This window comes from Mirounga leonina, unplaced genomic scaffold, assembly GCF_011800145.1.
Source record: "Mirounga leonina isolate KUSES-001 unplaced genomic scaffold, KU_Mleo_1.0 Mir_96, whole genome shotgun sequence".
In the NCBI taxonomy this organism is placed as follows: Eukaryota; Metazoa; Chordata; class Mammalia; order Carnivora; family Phocidae; genus Mirounga; species Mirounga leonina.
The window spans coordinates 3870209-3894082 of NW_023270871.1; the positions used below are offsets into that span (position 1 = coordinate 3870209).

Genomic DNA, 23874 nt, shown 5'->3' on the forward strand with positions numbered 1-23874 from the left:
GCAAGTCGACTGATGAGTAACCTAATCATGGGAGTGACATCTTGTCTCCTTCCGGGTCGGGCTCACACTCCAGGGAATGGGATGGTAGCAGGCCTGTGCCGCAGAGGCTGAGAATCTTGGGGACCGTCTTGGACTTCTGCCTACTACAGCTCATCAACCCACCTCCACACAGTACTTCACCGGAAACCAGATTTGTTTGCCTAAGACACATTTCATGTCACATGTCTCCCATTAAAGAATGCGCCACTGTCTCTAGTTCCCTACACTAGGAGTCCGACAAAGACTCCTGGGATAAAGGGACTTCTGTTCCCAGAGAGCGTCAAAATATTTCAAAATCCCTATTACAGTTCCTGAAAATCCTGTTTCCCTTGGGTCTAAGGATCCTTACCAAGGACTGAGGGCCCGGGATGGAGTTCAGCTGCTGGGGTGGGTGCCCTGAGCCGGCAGCTGCCTTTTCCAGTGGCCAGCCAGCAGGAGCCCTGAGCAGTCCCCACTCTGAGCTCCTGCGGGCCCCGCCCGCACCGCACCCTAGAGGAAGTAGCGTGTGAGCAGTAAAACTCCGCTTCAGGTTGGAATCTTCCTTAGTTGGTAGGAAAAGACCCGTTTAATGGCACAGAAAAGTCGATCGCAGAGTGCTTGAGTAGAGCGTGCCAGTGACTCCTTGTCCCCAGGGAGCTCGAGTGTTGGTTTTCAGTCCCAGCCAAATCCGTGCCAAACATCTTTGCCTGGCTTTCAAAGTCATCCCCTATTTAATGAAAAGTATCAACAGTTTTATAAATGAATAAGAACGAAGGAATTCAATAAGGAATAAGGAATAGGAAATTTAAATAATATATCCATACACGAGAGTGTTATATATCCATGAAAGAACAATGCCATATAAATATCCCATTGATATAAAAAAGATTTTCAAAATAAGCTAAATAAAAGAATCAGGTTTGAAAACAGAATATACAATATAACCCTCATGTATGTGCACACATATTTATGGAAATGTGTAAATATTTATATACACACAGTCACACAGGAAAAACGTCTGAAAGGGTAAAAGGCAAAGTGTTAAAAACAGCTAATGCTGTATAAGAAGACAGCGTGATTTTTTTTCCTTTTTATTTTCTAGTTGAGCGAGGCTGTAGTGAATACTGTTTTGTTCACTCAGAATATCACCCCTCTTCTTCTGGGGGGCTGTTCGTCCTCCGATTCGGAATGTGTAGTTTCTGTACAAGCGGCCGGTGGACAGAACCTCTGTCCGGCCACGTGACCGCCCCAGGGGCGGACACGTGACCCAGGCCACGCCCACCAGAGGCCGCCTCCCTGGGCGCTGGGAGGAAGGGCGCGCTCCCGTCCTTGACCGCAGGCTGTAGCTTGGAGGAGGCTGGCGCCCCGGGCCCAGCTCTTTGGGGCGGCCTGTCCTGCCAGAAGAAAGTTTGGGATGTAGAGAAGAGATGGGTTAGCCCCTCGGTGGAGGCCTGTGCGACGTACCAGGACCTACCTACCCCACCGAGTGACTGTCTGAGACCTGAGGCAAGGCTTGTCTTCCGGAGAAGCAGATATGCAACGGGGGAAGAGAGGTGGCGACAGACATAGACGACTTCGTCATGCACGTGGTCACTTGGAAGGGTACAGACCCAGAGAGAATGGCATAAATTTCGAGGCGGGGAGGAGGTGCGGTTGGACGGTGGGTAGGAGGAGGGCTCTCACCTGTGGTCACTTCAGTAAAGCCTATTTATCCTTTACCTGCGCTTGTCAAGCAGGTCTGAGGATGAAGGCGAATTTCCTTGAGGGAGAACGAAGGCAGGCAACAAAGACTTGAGCACCTGGGGTGAACAATGTCTCCCCCAGTGGACGTGGGAAGGAGCGTCTTGGGCCACCCCAGGGAGCCTCCGGTCCTCGTCTGAGGCATGCGAGTTCAGCGGGGATCCCTGTGTTTCCATGGTTGGAGACTAGACCCCAGGCGGGTCACCTCTCTGTACCGTAACGTAGTTCCTACATCCAGGAAAGACATTGTCATGTATTGGCTTTTCAAGGTCGTTATTTCAAGAGTATGGACCAAGCCCTTGTCATGTGGCTGCCACTGTGCCGAGCCCCGTGGGTGCAGTGGCACCTGAGACGCCCCTCAAATTCTGTGTCAAAGAAAGCATTAGAATTGTGCTCGGTGCTCCGAGGGGTGGGGGGGGGGAGCTGCACAGAAGTGGGGTGCACGGAGAGGTGGGGTTGCTGAGACACCGGAAGAGACTTCTCAGCCAGCCATGCTTAGCCTGAGACGTGAGGATGGAGAAAGTTACCCGGCTGGAGAGAGATCGAGTCCAGCGTTCCAGCAGGTGGAACGGGTCCCGCGGTCCATCTAAGCAGGCCTCTTGCCATGTAACACCCCTCTGGGTAACCGTGGGATGTGACCTCAGGGGCATCTAACCCGAGTTGAAGGCATTTACACCTTTAAGGTGCAGGTCAGAAAGAGGCATTCCTGAGGTTCCTGGAGGGACAGAGGCACGGGTAACAATCCCACATCTACCCTGTTGGGAGCGTCACGTACACTCTCCGGAATCCTCACAACCACTTTGCAAAACGAGGTCCTCAAGCCCCACCGTTTTGAGCAGAGGAGAATGAGAGGTTGGCTGATTCCCCCGGCGGGGGGTGGGGTGTGCGGGTACCAGGTGGTGAACGCAGCCTGGAGCCAGGCCTGCCCAGCTCAGGCAAGGCGGCATCCACCTGGCCTCCCAGGAAAGGAAGGGAGCCACCAACGGGAACAGAAAATTGGACTCCTGTTTGGGAAGGGTGTGTGCTGCTGGCTGTTGGTAACTGGGCAGTGTGGCCTCTCGAATCGGAACCCGCCCCAGGACAAGGTGAGTGGGGGTGTGTGCAAGCACCTCGAGGGACAGGAAGCTGAAGGCTTGGCTCCAGCCTTGGAAGGCTGTCTGCAGCGAAGACATGTTTCCAGGGCAGTGAGAAAGTGAGAAAGGGGCCCCGGGGGGAGAGAGATTTCCATCTGAGCTGGGACCTCAGCCTCGCTCTAACCTTTGGGAAGTTGAGAGATGTCGGAGTGGCCCAGTACAGTCCACTTGTACTCATTTTAACATGATTTCCACTTCCCAGTTTTTATCAAAATCATCCTCAAAACCTTTTCTTCTCTTTAATCTGAGACTAATCACTCTGGGATAAAATCCACTCCAATTTAATTCCAAATCAGTTCAAGACATCTCTTGTTAAATCAACTTTGCTGGTTCTCAGACATTGAATAAATGCTTTCAATTCCGTATTTCTGTTAGTCACTCCAGGGGAAGGGTAATGGATCAAATTTATAGGCCATTCAAAACTAATTCTTACACAGCTCTTTTGTAAAGAACTTGATTTGTAAACTAACATTTTAGTGATGTTGAATTCTACACATTAAAGAAAAAATTCATACAGCTCTACTTTTCTTTCCCCTAATACTTGTATCATTCCTCTCTTTCTGACCTTTTCAAAGTTCCTGGGGTGGATGGTGCTTACACATTTTGGCTCAAGAATCCACCATCTGGGAAACAAATTATGCACTGACATCTCCCCGAAGGACAGACCGGTCGTATGTATGCACTCTTCTAGGACTTAAATACGAACATGTGTTTCACAACTAATTCAAAATTGGTCTACGGTTTCTTCAGGTTAAATTGTAGCCCATTCATATTTTAGTTGTGACTCTGGGTAAAGCACAGGCTACACAGGACTAAAGGCTTAATTTCTCCCCTTATGAAATGCTACTTAAGATCACCTTATACTTTAAAATTGCTGAGGTTTTGCTGAATCAATGACTGTATTTCCAAATTCAGTGACTTGAAATTAAACTGATTTTGCTGTATTCCCAGAATCTCCAGAAATGTTTAGGTTGTCTTCAGAGGAAAAAAATTAAAAACCATACTTTCAGGACCAGTATTCATTTTTTGTTTTATGATGTTGGATTCCCACTTTTTGATTATTTTTATGCTAACTTCTCTGGGACACAGAATATAGATTTAGTGGAACAAACGGAAGATTAGGTCAATGGCATACCAACGTATTAAAATATTAAAAATTTAGTTAGAGCCCCATGTTACTGCTTCATAAACCACTGTAATTCTTATGAGAATTCACAAAAGTATTAACAATAACAAAGTAGAGGCTACTTTTTCCTAAGTGCTTAAGACAGGAGAAAAAACAAACAGTAATGCCTAAATCCGTCAGTGTAAGTTGTAAGAAAATATATTTATTTTTCCATGACAATACTATGATAAAATTGTTAAATACATGCATTTTAAAAACAAACATAAGTAACATCTTTAGAGTTAACAGCCAAGCATACTAGTTTTATGTTTAAGGTGTCTTAGTAATAGGTTACTTATATTCTATGTTCTTGATATAACCATGTTCTCCAAAAGATACGGAAACTAAATTCTGAAATTATACGATGATATAAAATGTTCAAATTTTCCATTCTAACAGCAACATAATCTTCAAATTTTCACAAGGCGGAAAATACTTCAGTTGTCATGTCTGTTAAGTGGAGTTGTTTTGTTCCATTTTAAACTAGGAATTCTGTGAATCAGACTGAATCACACCAATATACTGCAATCTATAGTTTGTTTCCTCTGTGTGTGTATTTAAAGGTTTCCTTATACGGTTAAGCATGATTTTAGGTACAGAACATCACAAATGATAATTTGGGTTAAACAAAGAAAGTCTGTAGTGGTTAACGTTTCAAGAAACGAAAATGGGACATTTTGGATGTGCAGTTTCTCCCTATCTTTCAGCTACATTTGCATACACCTGACCAAACAAAAATTAGTAAACAGTTACTAGTATTTATAAAAAAAAAAACAAACTGAAAATATTTAACATATAACCCCTTTAAAAAGACACTCATTCTACAGACAACCTTATAAAAGACAAAAACTTCTATCTGTTCACAGTATGTGTATTTTGTAAACAGTAATTCACTATAATGCAATTTTGAGAGTAAAAAAATGGCAATTTCCTAAACGTGAAGAAGACCACTGACTTATGGCCAGCTAATGAGAGAGAAGAAAAGGCAACACATTCTTTTGGGATAGTTGAGTATTTTTAAATGATTTTCAGCCTTTGGACATACTTGTAAAGGTGGTACCATCTCAAATTCTGGATGTCTTTCTATCCAGGCCAATCTTTTTCAAGCAATTCTGAATTGAAATGTATTTAAGAAAAAGCCATGCTCCTTTTTGAGGAAATAATAGGAAAGCACAAACGCCAAGGTAGCATAGAATACCTACCCTGCCACAACAACGACCTGAATAGGTGTTTCTTACTGTGTTTTGTCTTCAACTATTCATAACATATTCATCTTTTTCCAAAACATTATGTCAGAAGGAAAAAATTAAATAGAAGGGTGTATCATAAATCATGGGAAAAAGTTTTGGAATCAAACTGGGGGCCAAATATTTGAAACATTTTTTAATGAAAATTTAGTATTGTTTTGTATGATCGATTGCCAAAATACTGTTGAACCTAACAGTTAACTTGTCCATGTTTCAATGAAAATTGTATTACCACCTAGAAATCTTTCTGATGTCTTATAATGGAATGTTTAGGAGGAAAAGGAAGTTCAGAAATTGAAAGTTACCCATGCTTAAAATGGAATAATTCTGAAGGGAAGTACATTTTAAATGTGTAAGGAAATTCAATACCTTTAAATAAGCCATTCAACCAGGTATACAAAGTATTTTTGGCTTAAGGGCAGCATAAGGTCTTTGTTGTTAGTTGTTTAGCTTTTTTAAAGATCTGACTGGCTAGTGCAAAGGAAATCTTAGAAAATATATGTAAATGTAATACCAATTAATTTCCTTATCAATGAAATATTCATTCCCCCCATCACATCTCTTAGTTTTTAGGGTGTTCAGTTACAGCAATAAAAAAGTAATGTAAGTTACTTCTGTTTTGTATTTGGTTAATATTCAATCAGTGAAAGCTTACTTCTTTGAGAGATTCTGAATTTATTTTTTCTATGGTTCTTCAGCTAGGCACTTGTAACGAAAACTTTCAGAAGGTTTCCCTCTTAAAACACTACTTTTAACTTTCATAAAAATGTTGCACAGTTAGAATTTATCTTGCATAGGTAAATTCTGTCTGCAACTTGGACACTTATAATCCAAAATATTAACAGTCTTAATATAGGGAAAAACAAGCACTTCTCATGGTTAAAAATAACAGAAACTTGTCATAACTCAGTATCATAATTTTAAGAATTTGAGTATATTCTAGATCAAATCACATCCTGTGGAATTTTACCACACACACTACAGCCTGACATATCAATTAACTGAATGTTCTTCTTAATCCTCCATACAGGCACTAAAAATAGCTCATTCGCATTATAACTGGCATGAATATGATCATGTCATAGTTAAGACAAAGGCACAAACTGAAAAGAAAAATCTCACCACGTTATCAAAATAAGAGGTTTAAATATTAATAGCCCTGGTACATAATCCACAAAGACAAACAGACCAAATTTAAACCAAGTGATTCCCAATGATATTCTAAGGTCATGTCTAAAAGATGCATTTCCAGTAAGTTTGGAAAATCATTTTCTGTGAAAAATTTTCTTCTGGATATAAAAGGTAGGATGGGCATGGTACCATGGAATTTTGTTTCAGCAGGAAATACCAGTTTAAAATAAATGCTCTGAAGAAAGAGTTTATCAAGAGAATGCACGAGTCCTTATAATTAGTTAAGCTCACACATCAATGTCTTGTTGGTTTGCTAGAACAATGCTGGTTGATACAAACACGTCCCAAGTTTTGTACCCATTAAATAAAAAGACGCTATGGATTCTCACAATGAGGGAGGAATAAGATATCTATTGATGCTTTTGCCTGACTCTTTCCCAAGTTTTCACTCAAACTGGAGCTACTTCTTGAGTAGATTTGAATCTTTCAGCCAATAGTCTTGGATCTACACAAGCTAGATCCCGGTATAAACCACCCTTCGTGAAAACTGCACATTCTGGAATGGGATTCTGTTAATAAACAATCACTGAATTTCCACCATGTACCTAGTCTTCTTTGGAATTAGCTAATGATCTCACATTTGACTTTGGGGATGCCTAATTTTAGACTTTCAAGATAAGAAAAAAGGGCATTTTATAAAAGGTATGCAAATTTTAAGTGGTTCAACACAGAAAACAGTAAAAATTACTTTAAATAGAAAAAAAAAGTCCCATCAGATTATGTGCCTGAGCTGTCAAAAAATTTGAGATAACATTTTCCACATTTTGATATGTTAGGGAGTACTTTAATTTCAAAATACTATAAAACTGATTTCAAATTCCTTTTGGAAGAAAATATTCCCTAATCTCCTTCACTAACCTACATCTAATTATTCAAACGCAGAAAGGACTGCCAAGTTCTTTATACATGAACCACATGAAGACAATTAAGAAATTACAGGACTAATGATTTCCAACAAGAATACAAGTTGCCTGAAGTTTTAACGATGTGACTTTTACCACAGTTTCTGAGTGCAATAGTACTAGGTGTTAAATGCAGTCCTTCAGATCCACGAGCCGTGAAAGTAATGCTGGTATGGAAAACGAGGCTGATCCTTTCGCCCTTAACCTTTTCCGTGAATGGCTGCTTGAGTCTAAGCTGTAGGAACACAGCACCTCTATCACCTAAGCACATAAACACACAACTATCCAGATACCCGGGGCCACAATCTCAAATCCAGGCTTCTATAGTTCAACACATCGATGACTTCAACTGTATATGGGTACTAATCCATGCAGTACATAATGTACAAGCTCTACCTACTGTCAAAATTCTAGCTAAGTCTTCTAAGAATACTTTTATACTAAATATTGTTTATCTAAGAGGGCCACTCACAAGAGAAATGCAGTCAAAATGACCACCAGAATGACCATCATTCCTCACAAGGGAGGCTTGATCTGAAATTGGTTTGTAAGTGAACTGGCTTATGCGAGATAGGAAAATGTGTCCTAATATGGACTATTATTAAACAGACATTGTGGGGCATAAATGAGTTCAGATACTTAGAGTTTTCTAACCAATGACTAGGCTTTAGTTGAGGAAAGAGGGATCTCCCAATTATTTTGCCAGTTGGGAAGGGCTGAAGGGAACACATCTAGCCTCCCCCTCCAACTAGCCTTTAGTGTCCCCTCCTCCAGGGAGAGGGGCTAAAATGACTGGAACAGTGCGTGACCAACTACAAGAATGCTTTTCACACTTGAGCATGGTCCTGACACTGACAAAGAGTGCCTATTTACCAGGTGCCACGAACACCCGGGTATGTGACAAAGGGAGGTGTCTTCTCTCCCTGTGTTGAGGCTGCCCCCACATGCCCAGGTGGGGCAGCAGGGGCCGGGGGGGGGGGGGGGGGGGGGGTAATGACTTTGGATTTGCACAGAGGGTCTGGCTGTCTTCAACGCAGTGGGGAAAGACAAGCAACCTGCTTTGGCCTCAGCCCTAAACCACATACTTGTAGGCATACAGCACGTTACAAAGAGCTTGCCCAGACTAACAGTGTTGCTCCGCTTCCATTCACCTAGTGATCGCTGTGTATGGAACTCCAGGGGAAGGTGAGAGGTGAGCAGCACTCTAACCCTTTCTCATGCAGTAAAAGCACTGAAGTCTTGGAGAGGGTGAAAGGACTCAAGAGCCCAGTGATATTCACCGTAAGCCAAACAAATGAGTCATTATATAGGTTAGAAAGGGCACCGCATCCAGATGGCCACAGCTGCAATGCATATATACTGATGACAGAGATCCAACAATTGCTTCTGGCCTTTTCCCCGTTCTCAGCTTAGTGTAGCTCAGACCAATAAACTTTTACCTTGGCCAACACTTATCCCAAAGAGATGAAGTACAGGATCCACTGGCTTCAATGGTGAACAAGGCAGGAGCTGGAGGCAAGAGGCGGGGATGGAAATGACAAGCTTCAGCAGGGAATGCAGGCAGCCCCAGTTCTGAGTGTCTGGGGTGCAAGCTGAGGAGAGGAGCCCAAGAGGATAAATAAAAGCAGCAAACTGTCAGGGATGGCTCTGGTTTGAGACATTTTTCATTGTTGAAAATCTCTAGGAGGTATTCCATGGTTTTAACATATACTAATTGTGTACATAACTAGTTCTGTTTCATTCCATGCGTCCATACATCATGAAGCTCTAGAATTTAGTTGAATTCTAGCAATTACCATCAGGATTCAGAGAGTACCCAAAGAGATTTGCCCCTTGTCACCTTGTGGCTTTTTTCCATGACATGGTTTTTATAAAGAAACATGAGGACCTAGAAAAAAAGGATAACCAATCCATTATCATCACAGAAGCTCATATGATTAAATAAAGAAAAGAAAAACAGGCACATCCTGATGTATTCAGATATTTCCAATTTTTCTGGTGCTTTGCCTTAACTCTCAAAAGACAAAATACAAAGACGACCTGCGGGTGGGGGAGATGTTAAGGTACACTTTTTAGTTCATTCTGCTTTTCCAAAACCCACATTCATCCTAGACATCACTTACAAAAAGCAAGGGCGGGCGGGGAGGCTGTGAAGACAGGAAGTCAGGGACAGCTCACACATCAACCACCACACCTTTAACACGGGCACGCCCACCGATTCAAACGGACCTTGCCACAGCTCACATGCAATAGCCCTTGAGGAATTGTTCCTGTAGGAAGCATGATCTTTTTAGTTTTAGATTTAAACATTTGAGGACTGGGTCAAATAGTCTAGACTGATGATCATTTCACAAGGAGAAATGGCCAAAATGCCTGATCAGGAGGAACCTTTGGTCACCGCTGCCCGGGTGATTGGGGCTCCACGACACGGCCTTCTCGGGAGGCGCTGAAGCCAGTCAGAACCGTACAAAGAGCTAATGCAGCGAGCGTCTGCGTAGGAGTCACCTCAAAGAGTCAAACCACTGCAATTCTAGGTTTATCGGTAATACTGGATTTGCTCCTGTATTTATAAAACTGACACTGTGTTACAAAAAAAAAAAAAAAAAAAAAAAAAACAGATGTAAAAAAAACCTCAGATCTCCAGTCTTAGAAATTTCGGTCTTAAATATTAGGGCAACCAACTGCAGGAAGGGAAGTTCACATGCATGCTACAGAGTAAGGGGATGGTCTGCAAAACCTCCCAAAGCAAGACAACATGATTCTAATTTGGGCTGGTCAGTGTCACGCTCATTTTCAAAGTTTGTACCCCTGAGAAAACTGTTTGATAACCATTATACAGTAGGCACGGAAATCAGCATACTTTATCAAACAAAACACTAAATAGCTGTCACTACGTTAGAAATTATATTAATTTTTTGTAAGTGCTGTGGATAGAGGAGACTAACGTTGAAAGTTCTGAAATCTGTGCTTGGTTTTCGTCTAGAATGGAGCAAGGGTCAGGCAAATAACCATCATCTGTTACTCTGACATTTTTCTCCTGTGCCTGTAAATCGGCTTGCGATTCCATAATGCATCCGTATGAGAAAACCACTAGCAGAACAGAACACGCGGCTGGGGGACTTGTTTTGCATGTGTGGACCAGACAGGATTAGCCACAAAGGGCTTCCTGAAGGTAGAGCACGTGAGAATTCTTTGGCTCCAGTCACGGATCGCTCCAAGACTTGAGTGGCATGGACTGAATTTCTGAGTTACTCGACTTTGGCTGTGAGACTACATTAGGTGCACAGGAACACCTGGGAGTGTGCCTTGCGCGCAGTGAGGTCCCCCTCGCTAACAATACTTCACAGGATCCCTCCAAGATGCCCAGTGCTGGCCCGGGAACGCCAGAACGGAGAGCTTGCTGAGATGGCAGACTGAAGTGACACGGTGACTCTGTTAGTCGTTGGGTTTGTTCTGAAAAAAGTTTGTAAAGGACCACCCTCCCCCATTCGATTTCGGAGAGTCCTCATCTTTAGGAGGAATCAAAAATTGTCGGGAGTTAATGGAGCAGGGACTTCCAAAAGAGACAGTTTCACTGTTGCTGTCTGTGGACCTGGGAGAGTCTGGAGATACTAAGCTCCAAGTATTTACATTGGCCTGGGGTCTGTAACCTGCAGTTTTGTCTAAGTCGTCCTCCGCTGCGAGGTCTCCCACAGCAGCAGGGACGGGGAGGTGCATTTGTGGCTTATAGCCGGCCCCCCCGACAGGGTCGTTGTCTTGGTCTTCCTCTGGCTTCGCTTGGGGCTGGTACATAGACTGGATATCAATGTAAACAACCTGAGAGGTCCCTCCGGCTTCATCGGCGCCCGGGGTCGGCGTTTCTTCCTCAATGACAGGGGGGCAATAGGACACGACCACGTGGTTCTCGGGTTCTGCATCAGAGCTTTCTTCTGGCCGCTCAGCTACCGGAGACATTATTTCTGTGTCTTCTATTTTCGGAACTGTTGATCGAGTTTCCAGAACCTCAACATTATTTGGGGTACAAGGATTCATTTCCAATGTTTTGAGAGGACTGTTTCCCTAGAAATAAATTATAAATCACTGATTAAGAAAAGCGCGAAAAGCTGCTGCAAATGCCCTTCCTACAAAAAGGGGCTTTATCTCAAATATTCTTCTCACAGCTACTTACCAAAATGAGTCTCTACTATTCTGTAGTGCATACTAGAACAGTTACTTTTTTTTTTTAATTTTTTAATTTAATTTTATTTATTTGACAGAGAGAGAGAGAGAGAGAGAGAGGGAACACAAGCAGGGGGAGTGGGAGAGGGAGAAGCAGGCTTGCCGCTGAGCAGGGAGCCCGACGACGCGGGGCTCCATCGCAGGACCCTGAGAGCCGAGAGCCAAGGCAGATGCTCAACGACTGAGCCACCCAGGCGCCCCCAAAGTTACTTTTTTACATATCAATATGTTCCCTGCTATTAATAGCAGTGGAAAAAATGAGCATGGTAAAAACACATTAACATTCATCAGAGCAGTTCAGCAGATGTTAAAGATGCTCTTTGCTCAATACATTGTCCTCCAGATGATATTTGCATGTTAAAAACTTCTCCCAAAAGACTAAAAAAAGGAAGCCAGTACTAAAAGATAAACGTTTTAAGAAAAGAAAGGATTACCTCACAGACACTCTTTTGAAACTGTAGAGCTTTACAATTTTCTGGATTTGGAATATCAGGGTAGAAGGTTTCTTTAATCCTTTAAATAGAGATGATTAAGTACATTTAATAATCACGATTATCAATCAGACAACAAATAAGTTAGTAAATCATTGGGCTTATTTTGAAATTTCATGTGACGCTTCAGTGAACATCTGAGACAACAATGCAAGACCATTTTTAGTGTGATCAGTCATTAAGCTCTCTGTACAACGCACCGAGAGGCTCCTATTTGAAAACGACAAGCACCACTTCTATTTCTAGAACCACAATATCTTATGGATCTTATGAAAATGGAAGCAAAGGATTCAAATGGTGATTGTGCTCTCAGGTCAAAAGTACAACAGGGTCACCGCTCATCTAATCGAATGTCCAGAGTGCGGGTGGGATCATGCACGGTCCAGTACTTCAGGGGCGTATGTGTGTTATGCAGGTCTCTGCTGCTCCTAACAGGGTCTGGACTCTGAGGGGAAAAGGCTACTAATCATGAGCAAAAACAAAATGCAAACAAAAAGGAGATTTGCTCAGTGCCATAGCATAGTATAGCTGTTAAAAAGAAGTTTAATTATTCGAAATTCCTGCAAAAAAACAAAACAACTTTGTTAATCTAAGTCTGAAATGCTCTAGCTTCTAAACTCTCTCATTTTATCTTTTGTATTAAGATAATTTTTAAAATGTGATTTTTGGTAATGAGACTATGGTCACCAAAACAGGGTATTCTATGGTTCTAAACTATTACTATGTTAACTTATAAGCCAGGATTACTAGAATACATTCTCTTCTTTATCATAAAGGATGGCACTTTTAATGCCAGTGAGGGCCGTCTATACATGAACACAGCCATCTGCCCCGAGCCCAGCCCAGGATGGCTCCTGCCAGCTTACCCTGAGGTGTTCTCTCCCACTGGGTCCTGGCTCACCTCCTCCCCTCACCTCACCTCACCACCTGCCTCTTTAGCTTCACTCAGACACACAGTCCTTCTCACTGTCTCCTGATGACCAAGCTCTTTCCAATTTCTGGGCCCTCACAGGAGTGATTCTCTCTCCCTGGAATACTCTTTCTCCTCTCCTTACCCTGTGGTAAATGGAACTCCCATAGGGAAGATGTGGTAGGCCACCTTCGGTGACAGGGTTCCCCCTCTTATTCCCCTCATGGTGCCCAGTGACCTTCCTGGTACACACATACTTTATAAGCATGTGTTTACTGGATGATTATGGGTTTAATGCCCACCTTTCCCCACTATGCTCAATGTCTATAAGGATCACACTTATTTAGTTCACCCACTGTATTATTCTTCACATGGGAGGAGTCATTCATATTTGCTAAATAAATGAGTAAATGACAATATTTTCTAAGTAAGTCACCAGGACAAGTGTGATCCTAATCAGTAATCTTGCACATAGCTATTGCCATATTTGTGCCTATAAGTATTTTTAATACATCTGCTATCACTTTAAATCATGAGTAAGTAAATACAGTAGGAGAAAGTTTACCTTTTACTTTATTACTTTAAAAACCTTTCAATAATTCTTGCTTAATATTAAATCCAATATTAATTCAGACTGAGCCAACATTTTTTACCGACTGGTTTCAACCACGCACTTCTTTCTTAACTCATGAACTGAATAATCATGCTCTTCAGAACACAACAGCAAGAGGAAATGCAGGTACCATTACCATTCTCGTTTCCGGTAGCAAAGGATACTCGTCACCACTCCCACAATGACAGCCACTGCCACTGGTATGAGAATGGCAATAATTAATCCCACAGCTGAAAAGAGAATATTGGATATATTCAAATCAGCATTTTAAGCAGGACATACAGAATACATTCGTATTAGAAGATACTTAAATTGATAGATTTAAAGAAAAAAAAAATCCTACCTGCTCCGAGGACACTGAAAAACTATTAAAATATGACCTTCACGCATTTTAATAATTTTTACACTAGTACTTAAATTCTTGAGAACGGGGCTGAGCGCTATTGACATGTGAGGCCGGATCCTTCTTCCCTGTGGGTGGGGCTACTGTGCGCACCGTAGGGAGTTCAGCTGCAACCCTGGGCTTCTACCCACTAGATCCCTGTAGAACCTCACAGTTCTGAGATCCAAAACTGTCACCAGACACTGCCAAGTGTCCCCTACGAGGCATAATGGCCTCCTGCTGAGAACCATATCCTCATGGTGCTTTATTTGAGAGTGTGTGTGAAGTCCAACTTGGGGCTAGAGAATATGGCGTGATCCAACTCAAGCTCTTCACTGCAGACAGTCAAGCCCATCTTCCCTACTCTCCGTCTCCAAGTTGCGAATGCTGGGGTTTATAGTTTTTTAAAGGATATTTCTTCCACTCCTCCCTGGATATGTTAAAAATCACATTTAGAATAGGGCGAAAAACTGTTAAAGTGGGGGGCACCTGGGTGGCTCAGTCGGTTGAGGGGCCGACTCTTGATTTCGGCTCAGGTCATGATCTTGGGGTTGTGAGATCGAGCCCTGCATCGGGCTCCCAGCTCAGTGGGGAGTCTGCTTGAGATTCTTTCTCTCCTCTGCCCCTCCCCCTGCTTGCACACACACATGCTCAAATAAATAAAATCTTATAAAAAAAAATGGTAAAGTGGGTCAGCTTTATATAGATTCAACATGATTTAGAACTCCGGACTGAAGATATATCCTTCATGCATTAATTTCTTAAGTACTCTTAGGAAACAGCTACAAATAACTGACAAGAATAAACATGAACTCATCCCGTGGCCTTTTAACACTGCTGGCTACCCGCTATAAACATGCAACACATGAAATTTTAAAAAAGGGGCTTCCTACATACACAAAACTTGCTCAAACCTTATGCATTTAAGTACGGAAAGCACCCCAACAGCAATAATTAACTTACAATTTTCCTTCGTCACCACAAACATGCTCTTCTCTGGGCCCATGCCACCATCCGTGTAGGCTCGCAAGACCAGATGGTAACTTGTTTTACCCTGAAGATCAGCAATTCTCAGTGTCTTCTGGGATAGGTCAGTAATATTCTTAACCTTTATGTCGGACCGACCTATTTTTAAAGGGAAGATTATTATTACTGATCTCTACACCATTTTTTAAACCCCTAGTTATTTATACCTGTTCTGCCCACATCCCTTTCAAATGAGTGGCTGCTGGCTACCCTCGCGGCCAGGGCCTGTGGAGTCAGCCAGACCCACGTCCAAGTTCTACCTCTGCCAGTTAGTAGCCATGTGGTCTGGACCTAGTATGGAAATTACTCGGAACTTGAGTTTCTCTAACCCATGACACAGACCATCACAACTTCCCTCCCTGGGGCTGTGTGAAGTTTTCATACATTCTCTAGAATAATCCTGGCATATGGCAGATAATCAAAGTCCCTTCTCTTCCTCAGGGCATGAAAGTGCACGACCACCCGCTGGGGTGGGGGTTGCTGGGCCTGGGGCCCATCCTGCCTGAGTGCAGTGAGAGACCCAAGGGAGAAGAGCACACCGAGTCTCAAATGAGCTGCTAGCCGGGAAGCCTTTGAATCATTTCAAAAGAAGTATGAAGAATTGTTTAAACTACTGTTTTAAAGTTTTAATCAAAATAATGGAAGACAGTAGTCTGAAAAACTGAACAGCACTAAATGCTAAATGGCTAACACCACAAAGTAGCAGCTCCCTGCTCGCACCTTCCCCGCCAAACCCCATCGCCTGTTTCTTTGCGTATTTAACTTCCATGTTTTGAGATAAACTCACACTGGCAGTGCCTTGATTTAAAACTTTTAGACATTATGTATGCATGTCCTACAAAGAAGGTGCAGCTTTAGTGTTCTCAACACCCCGTCTCCCTCCCATCCCACATCATTCACAGACACACCACAAGGTTTGGGAAATGCAGAGTTTACGTTACTGTGATCATAAAAGTGTGGATTCCTGCTAGACAAATTGCTTGGTCTGCTCATGTTTCCCTTACTTTTCTGTTGTTTTAATTATGTTTTTTCCTCATTTGCTTAATGTACCAATCCCTAATTCCTCCCACATCCTCCTGTGAATATTCAATGCGATTTTCCACATGGCCCAACGCAACAAAATCCCAGTGCCATGACTGGCCACCCAACCCCAGCCCACGTCCTCCCAGGGCCCCCTCCCCAGGGTATCCGCTCCAGACCCAGGCCTTCCCAGCTCCCGCCCTCCCGGACCTCCCTGTCCTGCTTGCTTCCTCAGGCTGACCCACTGTTCTAGAACCAGCGCCTGAGAAGGGGACACGGGGAAGGAAGTATCTGCAGCTCGACGGGTCTGAAAATGCCTTCATTCTGCTCTCTCACTGGCTTCCACTGACAGAACAGACTGCTAGGCTGGAAAGAATTTTCACTCAGTATCTTGAAGACATGGCTGTGCTGTCTTCCGGCATCTGCTGTGCTGCTGAGAAGTGCAAGGCCCCTTCCATCCCTGAGGCCTTGCACCTGAGCGACTTTTCTGTTTCTAGGACTTATTCTTTATGTATGAGGTGCTCGGGAAATTCATGACAACCTACCTTGGTGTAGACTTTTTTTTCTATTTACCTTACTGTGTACTTAATGGGTGTTTTGACTCTGTGTATCCTAGTCTTTAAGTTCTGGGAAATATTCTTACGCTCTTTCTTTGGTTAATTTCCTTCTATTCCCCCTCCCCCAAACCCCATGACAGCACAGGTCTCCATGTACTCCAACTTCCTCATCTTTCTACTCCAAGTTTTCTCCTCAGCATTTGTCTAATTTGGGGAAGAATTTCTCTATCTCCCATTTAATTTCTCTATCTTCTATTTAATTCTTTAAAATTTTCTTTGATTGTATTTTTAATTTTGATGAGTTCTTACCTATCTTCTGACTGTTCTTTTTTATAACATCAGGTCCTTTCAATAAATACAGGGAATCCCAACTATGTGAGGATAGTTTTGTTTTTTGTTTTAAATTTGTTTCCCTATGCTGAATCTGTTTTCTCTAATTCCTTCTGGTTTCTGTCCCCATGTTAGAATCTTTCTCAACCATGTGGTTATCCCTGGCTGCTAGTCACAGTTAAGAGTGGGCCACTGAAAGGTCACTGTGAATGGGTGGAGCTTATTGGTTGGTGGGCTTCACTTACCACTGGTGGGGAATGACCAGTCAATTTCTGGCCTTTCACTGGGACAGCTCCCCAGTATCAGCACCTTTCATGTCTTTCCTCAGGGACCATTTTTTTTTTTCCAAAGAAAGACCCCCTAATCTCATCCGGGGAAATAGGCCTAGCTGAAGATGTCCTATTAGCTTCCTTTAGAGGAAGGAGGGGCAGGGAAGGTCACACTGCTCACTAGGTTGTCCCCCTCTTTGGAGGCTCTCTGGTTCAGTTTGTCTTCAGGCAGGGGAGCAAGCACTCATGTTAGCTGCATGAAGTCCGTGTACGACTTGGGGGTTCTCACTGCTCCTTACAGACTTTCAGTCGGCCCTCACTGTTCAGCCCATATCCATCCTAACCACCAGCCTCCAATCCTGGCCCACAGGATGAGTCAAATTATTTCTCGCCAAAGCCTGAATGTCCACCTAGATTTCACCATCCTCCAGGTCATCTGTCCCACTCCATCACACCCAAAATGTCCAAATGTGGTGTACTCTTGCCTGTCTGGTTCTCTTTGTTTTTGTGGCTTTATGCTTTTTTTTCCTCTTTAACTTTAGTGACCAATCCATCATGTCTAAATGGAAGTCTAGGTGTTAGAATTTTAACTGGTACAAGTGTAAAATTTCTGGACATCTGGAGAAAAATTTCACTAGACTCTGGATATTTGTAAAACTTTGTATGTAGGGTTTTTCTCATTCACAGGCAACTGTGAAGGTTCAGGAAATGCAGACCTGAGCAGTGTGGGGGAGGGGCACATCTAATGCTGCTGAGCAGGGAAGTGCCTTAGCTAAAGCCCAGTCAGCATCTGCATGCAGCACTGTGGTCTCCGCTTGTCAGACAGGCATTAAATAATTAAAATGGCTTTTTTCTGAGGTGAGGTCATTAAGGGAAAGGAGAGCTTTCAAAATGAAAAGATGATATGCTTGTGTTATGTGGCTATGTATAGGAAACATCCGACTCCCAACAGAAATATAATTTAAGGAGAGGCCAGAAGTCTGCATAAACACCTCTGTATATGTAAATCTGAAAATTCTCTATGGTCTTTTGGACATACGCTTACCAACTGTCAACGATTGACTGTACTTTTAAAGATCTAATAGATGCACACATCCCCGATTAAGTCAGTTAAGCTTGCCAGCTCATCAAGTCCACAGCTAACTGTGCGGACGGCTCTTTGTCAGATAATAGCAAGGCTCCGGAGCCCTTCTTTGGGTTCCTGAGCTTTTCTCCTCCATTATTAGAATTTTTTTAGAAAGACTTTTTTTTTTTTAAATAACCTATGTGAGATGCTATTTTATGCATCAAACAAGATTGCTAAGAGACGGTCTCTGTCCTACGGGGTTTATAATCAGTCTGCAAAATAATTTAAATGACAGTACATGTCATTTATCACATACTAAAATCCTAAAATTCTCATATTCATACATTTTCATTTACCTATTTTTCAGTTTTAGAAACCGGTATTACATTACTCAGCAGCACTTCTTTTTCTTTCCTTGTTTTTTTTGTTTTTGTTTTCTGTCTTTTTGTGTGTGTGTGTGTGGGGGGGGGTTAATGAGAACTTCTAGAAAATACTGTTCTCGCTGTAATAAGTGACTTACCTGATTCCAAACCCCTTATTTTAGATGTGTCTCTCTCTCCTTTTTCAAAATAAAATAAATATCCTCTTAAAAAGCCTCTGAGCTCTTCCACAGGAATATCTTCCCATTTTACTAATATGGAATCTGCGGATGTGTCCTCAACAGTAAAATTCGGCGCAACAATCGGAGCTGTAAAGGGAAAAGCATCCACAGCTAAAGGAGAGCTTATGGGTACAGAGTAAGACACCAACATTTAATGAGAGTTGTATCCTCAAAAATAACTGAATCTGGGATGAGAGCTTTATTCTCTAGTAAGTCACACTTTCAGAGATGCTCTCATAAGCCCTGCTCCTGTGAAGCTCGCATGCTAATGACCAGAGGCACACAGGGGGGTCTCACAACATACACACCCGGGGAAGCACCCTCGGCAAAATCTGTAAATGGCTACTCTCACAGAATTGTGTTTCCCCTCTGTACACGGTCTTGAAGTTAATGGTTTTATTAAACGTGTTGAAGTGCAAATTAAATCTCTTTGACATCAAAATTAGGATTTTATTTCCTCAATGACAACAGTAAAATTGTGAAATATAAACATTAAAGAAATTAAGTTTACATAATCACGAGTAATTTTAAGTTTACCATGCAAATTACTTTTCCTTCCTTGAACTAAACATATCAATTCAATCTATTTTTAGAATTCAATCTTGCAACTGCTGTTGATTTCTAATTTCTCATGTTACCTTGGACTCTTAAGAAAACTTACCCACTTAACTTACCCAGTTCTTCTATATATCCAATTATAGAACGTAATAACTGATATCCTTGATTTCTGCACCCATACAGAAAAAAATTGTATCTTACACCTGGTCGAAACTGATCTACAGGAGGAACACAATTAACTTTCGTTAAGTACATATTACTATGAACATCTATTTTAGAAATACCAGACTTATAGTCACTTATTCTGAAATCTCCAAAGCTAATTTTAAAGATGTTTTCTTATCATAAAAAAATACAGCCATATTTTCAAAATTGATCAATATTCAGAGTGAAAAATTACTGAAGAAAAATTAAACAAATTCACTTCTGTTATAATGAACAGTATTATAACATGATGTGGCCTTGAAGGGAGAAAACAGCGGTCAAGGCTTTCATTTTGTTTCTTTAGATCAAGCAATGATGACTTCTTTCCAGATTTGGCCAGGGTCAGTTTACTAGCCAATCCCAGGTCCATGTCAAGCCTCTGGAAAGCCCTTCCTGCCCTAGCCAAAAAGCAGATACCAACCTTTCCACTCTACCTTGCTGCTTCAAGGTATGCTGGCCCATAAAGTCTGATTCTCTATATAGCATTGCTATTTAGTGCCCTTGAGTTAATTTCACAAGACACGCAAGAGAAGCATCTTAACTTCAGTTCAAAAAGCCCCTTTTGAAATACCTCGACACAATGCAACGTTTGAAATGTTGGGAACACAAAGGTGGACACAGTGTGGCCCATGGCCTGGAAAGGCTTGCAGAGTGCTGGGGAGACAGATGAATGGGGGTAACCAAGACACAATGTTCTAGACTACAGGGACCTATCACAGGCTGGGGCACCTTTACCATGGGACCAAATGAGCCTAAGAATATCACGAAAAGCCACCAAGAAGTGACATCTGAACAGGGCCTTAAAAGGCAATGAGGAGCTCATCAGTGGTGGTCCAGGAAGAACATACTGCCAGGGGGGAAAATGGCAGCATGTGGGATTGCATTTAATTAGTGGAAAGCAACTCTTCTGGTGTGGTCAGAGCACCTATTCTTCAATTACGTTCCCACGGAACACCAGTGGTTCTACAAGCTCGAAAGTGAGATGGCCAACCTCTAAAATCAGTTTGTAACTTTTTTCTTTGGGGACAGGCATGCCTGAGGTTATTTTAATCTGCATGTAGGTTAGTAAATCTGTACCTACTGTCACAATGAAATATATCAATATTCTATAGGGTTCTGCTGCCTTAAAAAGAAAAAGAGCCCGAGTGGGGGTTATGGCATTACTCCTGTGTTTTGAGGTCATAAATAGACAGGACAGTTGAATGAATAGATGACTAGGTTGAGAAAGGGACAAGAAGTGTCTCCTGTAGCCACGCGCTGTCCCAGCAGCAGTCAATAAGAGAGACAATTCCTGGTCTCCTGAGGCTCTGAACTGCTTTGAATTTGAATCCTGGTGCTGTCACACGCTGGTTCTGTGAACTTGGGCAAGGCACCTGACTTCTCCAAGCCTTTCTCAACCACTGTGGGGCCTCTGCTCATCTGCCGTGACACGGGAGGTTCTCCCTCTCATCCTACAGGTCTCAGATTAAATCTCTGTCCCCAGGCACTCTGTCTAAGGAGAACCCTCTCCACACCACCGAGCCTGCCCCAGTCCACCCTGGTTATTCTCAAAGCCCAGGTGAGAGAGGTGGAAAACGGACGAGAATTCACATGGCGTTGACGAGGTTGGCATAAGGCTTAGGCAGCTACAGGTGGGGGGAGTGCAAAGGGGAGGTGCAGGAGAGGAGGGTGGGGTGTGCCAGGCACCCTGATAAGGGAGGCAGGTTCTAAGAAAGGATAAAGGGACCACCAAGTATCTCAAGTAGAACTGGCAAATAATCTAAACCCACTTGGAGTAATCTACTGGATGGGACTCATCTTCACCATTTGATGGTGAAATAAGTGGGTAGCACTGGCTCCTGGGAGAGAAGTATCAGCAGCTGCTTGCTCTCCTGAGCTTCACCTCAACGTAAGGGAGAACCAGGACAGAGGAATGACTCCGAGGAGCATCACCACCAAGGCAGCAGGTTCTAGAATTCCCAAGGGTAAAAACCACTGCACTCGGACCAGCCCAGAATTCCCAAGGGTAGAGGCACAGAACACTCACCAGCTACTCAGAAGGAACAATGATGGTGGAAACAGGGCTGTGATATCCAAGGACCAGGCTGCATTAGCCTGCAGGTTACTACAGACTCCTCATGGCTGAACTTTAGGCTGCTCCTAGCAAAAGCAGCTCCCCTTACAGGACTCCTGGCTTGTCAACAGTCAGGCGCTGGGCACTGTTTCCCCCCCCCCCCCCCCGCCCCACCACACACTGTGCCCCCTGCCACACGGATGCCCCTTGTCCGACATCAGTGGTAATGGAAGCAAGGCCTTTGTTCTCGGCTCTGCCCAGTAACCTGCGCTTGGGCAACAGAGGCCAAGGACGAGGGGTGAGACCACAGTGCTTAGGGCTTCATGGTCTCCTTTCTTCAGGAGCATTCCTCCATTGCTTTGTCACAATCTGGGCTGCTACTTAACATTCCACTTTACAGATACACTGTAATTTACTCATTCTCCTATTTGCTATTTGGGGTTTCAATTTTTGTGATTATAAATAACACTACGGTGAACCTTCTTAGATGCAATCCTGTGTTGCTCTCTGATTATTTCTTAGAATAAATTCCTAGACAATTACAAGATTAAAAAGATACAAACCCTTTGATACACACACTGCTACAAAGCACTTTCCAGAAAGGTCAATTCACACCCACTCCAGTGGTAAGGGGGAAAATGATCACTCATTATACCCAGTCACACCACGTATGGCTCTTTTAAAAATATTTTGTAACAGCTTTCACTGAGAGGCAACTCTGAGTTCATCTTACCAGATTCTATTACAGCTTCAGTGCTGTCTGAAGGGACTTTTTTCCAGTCCATAAGGCAGGGTTCAGACCGAGATGAGTTACACCATTTAATAACATAGTCACAGGTCATATTGGGATCGTAATTCCAAGTGAGGAGAATTCCATTTCCCATTCCGACAGCCTGCTCCACTTTGAGATCATCTTCGACAAGAAAGAAGTACATGTTACTTGTATTAAAAACAATAACAGAAGTAAATCTCATGAAAATGGGCAGGAGTTAGAAAAACTACTTCATTGGACAGAAATTTTAAAAGAGTGCTCAAACTAGATAAACCTCTAGCAAAGTTTAGAAGTGTTGCTCTGTTATTTTTGCTGTAAAAGGTAATTACCCGGATGTACAGATAAACTCAGAAGCTGGAAAAAGTAATGCAAGGGCACCTCGGACAGGTGGTGATGCAGCATGCTGGGGTGTGCAGGTCAGGGCCAGGACAGACGGGGCTGAGGGCGTGCGGGCACTAGAGGAGGGTAGCAACACAGGTGGCAGGCAGGAGCAGAGCATGAGTGGCCAGTCCCAATCTCTCTTCTCCTTGCCCACTACGGATGTGAGCTCTGTGAGAGTGGGCGGGGGCCTGTGCCTGCAACCCCAACCCCGGGGCCAGACCTACAGAGTAGGAGCACAATAACGAGTGGTGAGCAAGTGGATGGACCAGCCCTTCTCTTCCTCTCAAGCCTATGGGTGGGCTGAAGGGGCTCCTGGAGACGGGCTGAAGAATAGAGAATCGGCTGACATGCAGCGGGATCAAAAAGCTGTGGGACCAGGGGCGCCTGGGTGGCTCAGCCGGTTAGGCGTCTGCCTTCGGCTCAGGTCATGATCCCAGGGTCCTGGGATCGAGTCCCGTGTTGGGCTCCTTGCTCAGCAGGAAGCCTGCTTCTCCCTCTCCCTCTGCCCCACCCTCCCCCACTGTGCTCTTTCTCTCTCTCAAATAAATAAATAAAATCTTAAAAAAAAAAAGAGTTGAAAAGATACTTGGAGGACCCTGACCGGATCCACCAACTTTTCTTCCTTTAGGAGTGGGTGGTCATAGGCAGGCACCCCCATTTTGGGACAGGACAGCAAAATGGGGGGGGGAGCAGGGAATGACCTGGAAGAGGAATGACCTAAGAGGCAGAAGTGGCTATGGATTAAATATTATGGATTACTGGTAATACATTTAAAGAAAGGCACTAAGTTAATTTTAAAATTGCACCATGGTGACTTTTTAAAGCTTATATTGAAGATCTAATTTAGACTTTAAAAAGAATTTATCAATAAAGGGTTCCTATTAATAAAGAATGTCTTGTCGACAAAGCCGCCATTAAAAATACGTATTATATTTCCTGCCTGACATTTGTAAAACAGCCCAGCTGATATAGCATCAGCTCCCGTGGTCTTAGGAGAAATAAATGGCTGAAACATTTCCTACTAAGA

The 23874-nt window shown here is 43.1% G+C and overlaps 1 protein-coding gene across 3 annotated transcripts in view; it reads right to left on the reverse strand.

Annotated features, from left to right (window-relative positions):
- Positions 1–5343: 5343 nt before the first annotated feature.
- LOC118006395 (leukemia inhibitory factor receptor) overlaps positions 5344–23874 on the reverse strand; it is a 76210-nt gene continuing 57679 nt past the window's right edge. For all 3 annotated transcript variants that reach the window (XM_034999016.1, XM_034999015.1, XM_034999018.1), the window contains 7 exons: positions 22428–22607; positions 19554–19655; positions 18799–18966; positions 14974–15135; positions 13765–13858; positions 12049–12127; positions 5344–11455 (listed from right to left, as the gene is read on the reverse strand). In XM_034999016.1, the coding sequence (XP_034854907.1) occupies positions 10832–11455; positions 12049–12127; positions 13765–13858; positions 14974–15135; positions 18799–18966; positions 19554–19655; positions 22428–22607 (1409 nt within the window). In that variant the 3' untranslated portion in view covers positions 5344–10831. The remainder of the gene's footprint in view (positions 11456–12048; positions 12128–13764; positions 13859–14973; positions 15136–18798; positions 18967–19553; positions 19656–22427; positions 22608–23874) is intronic.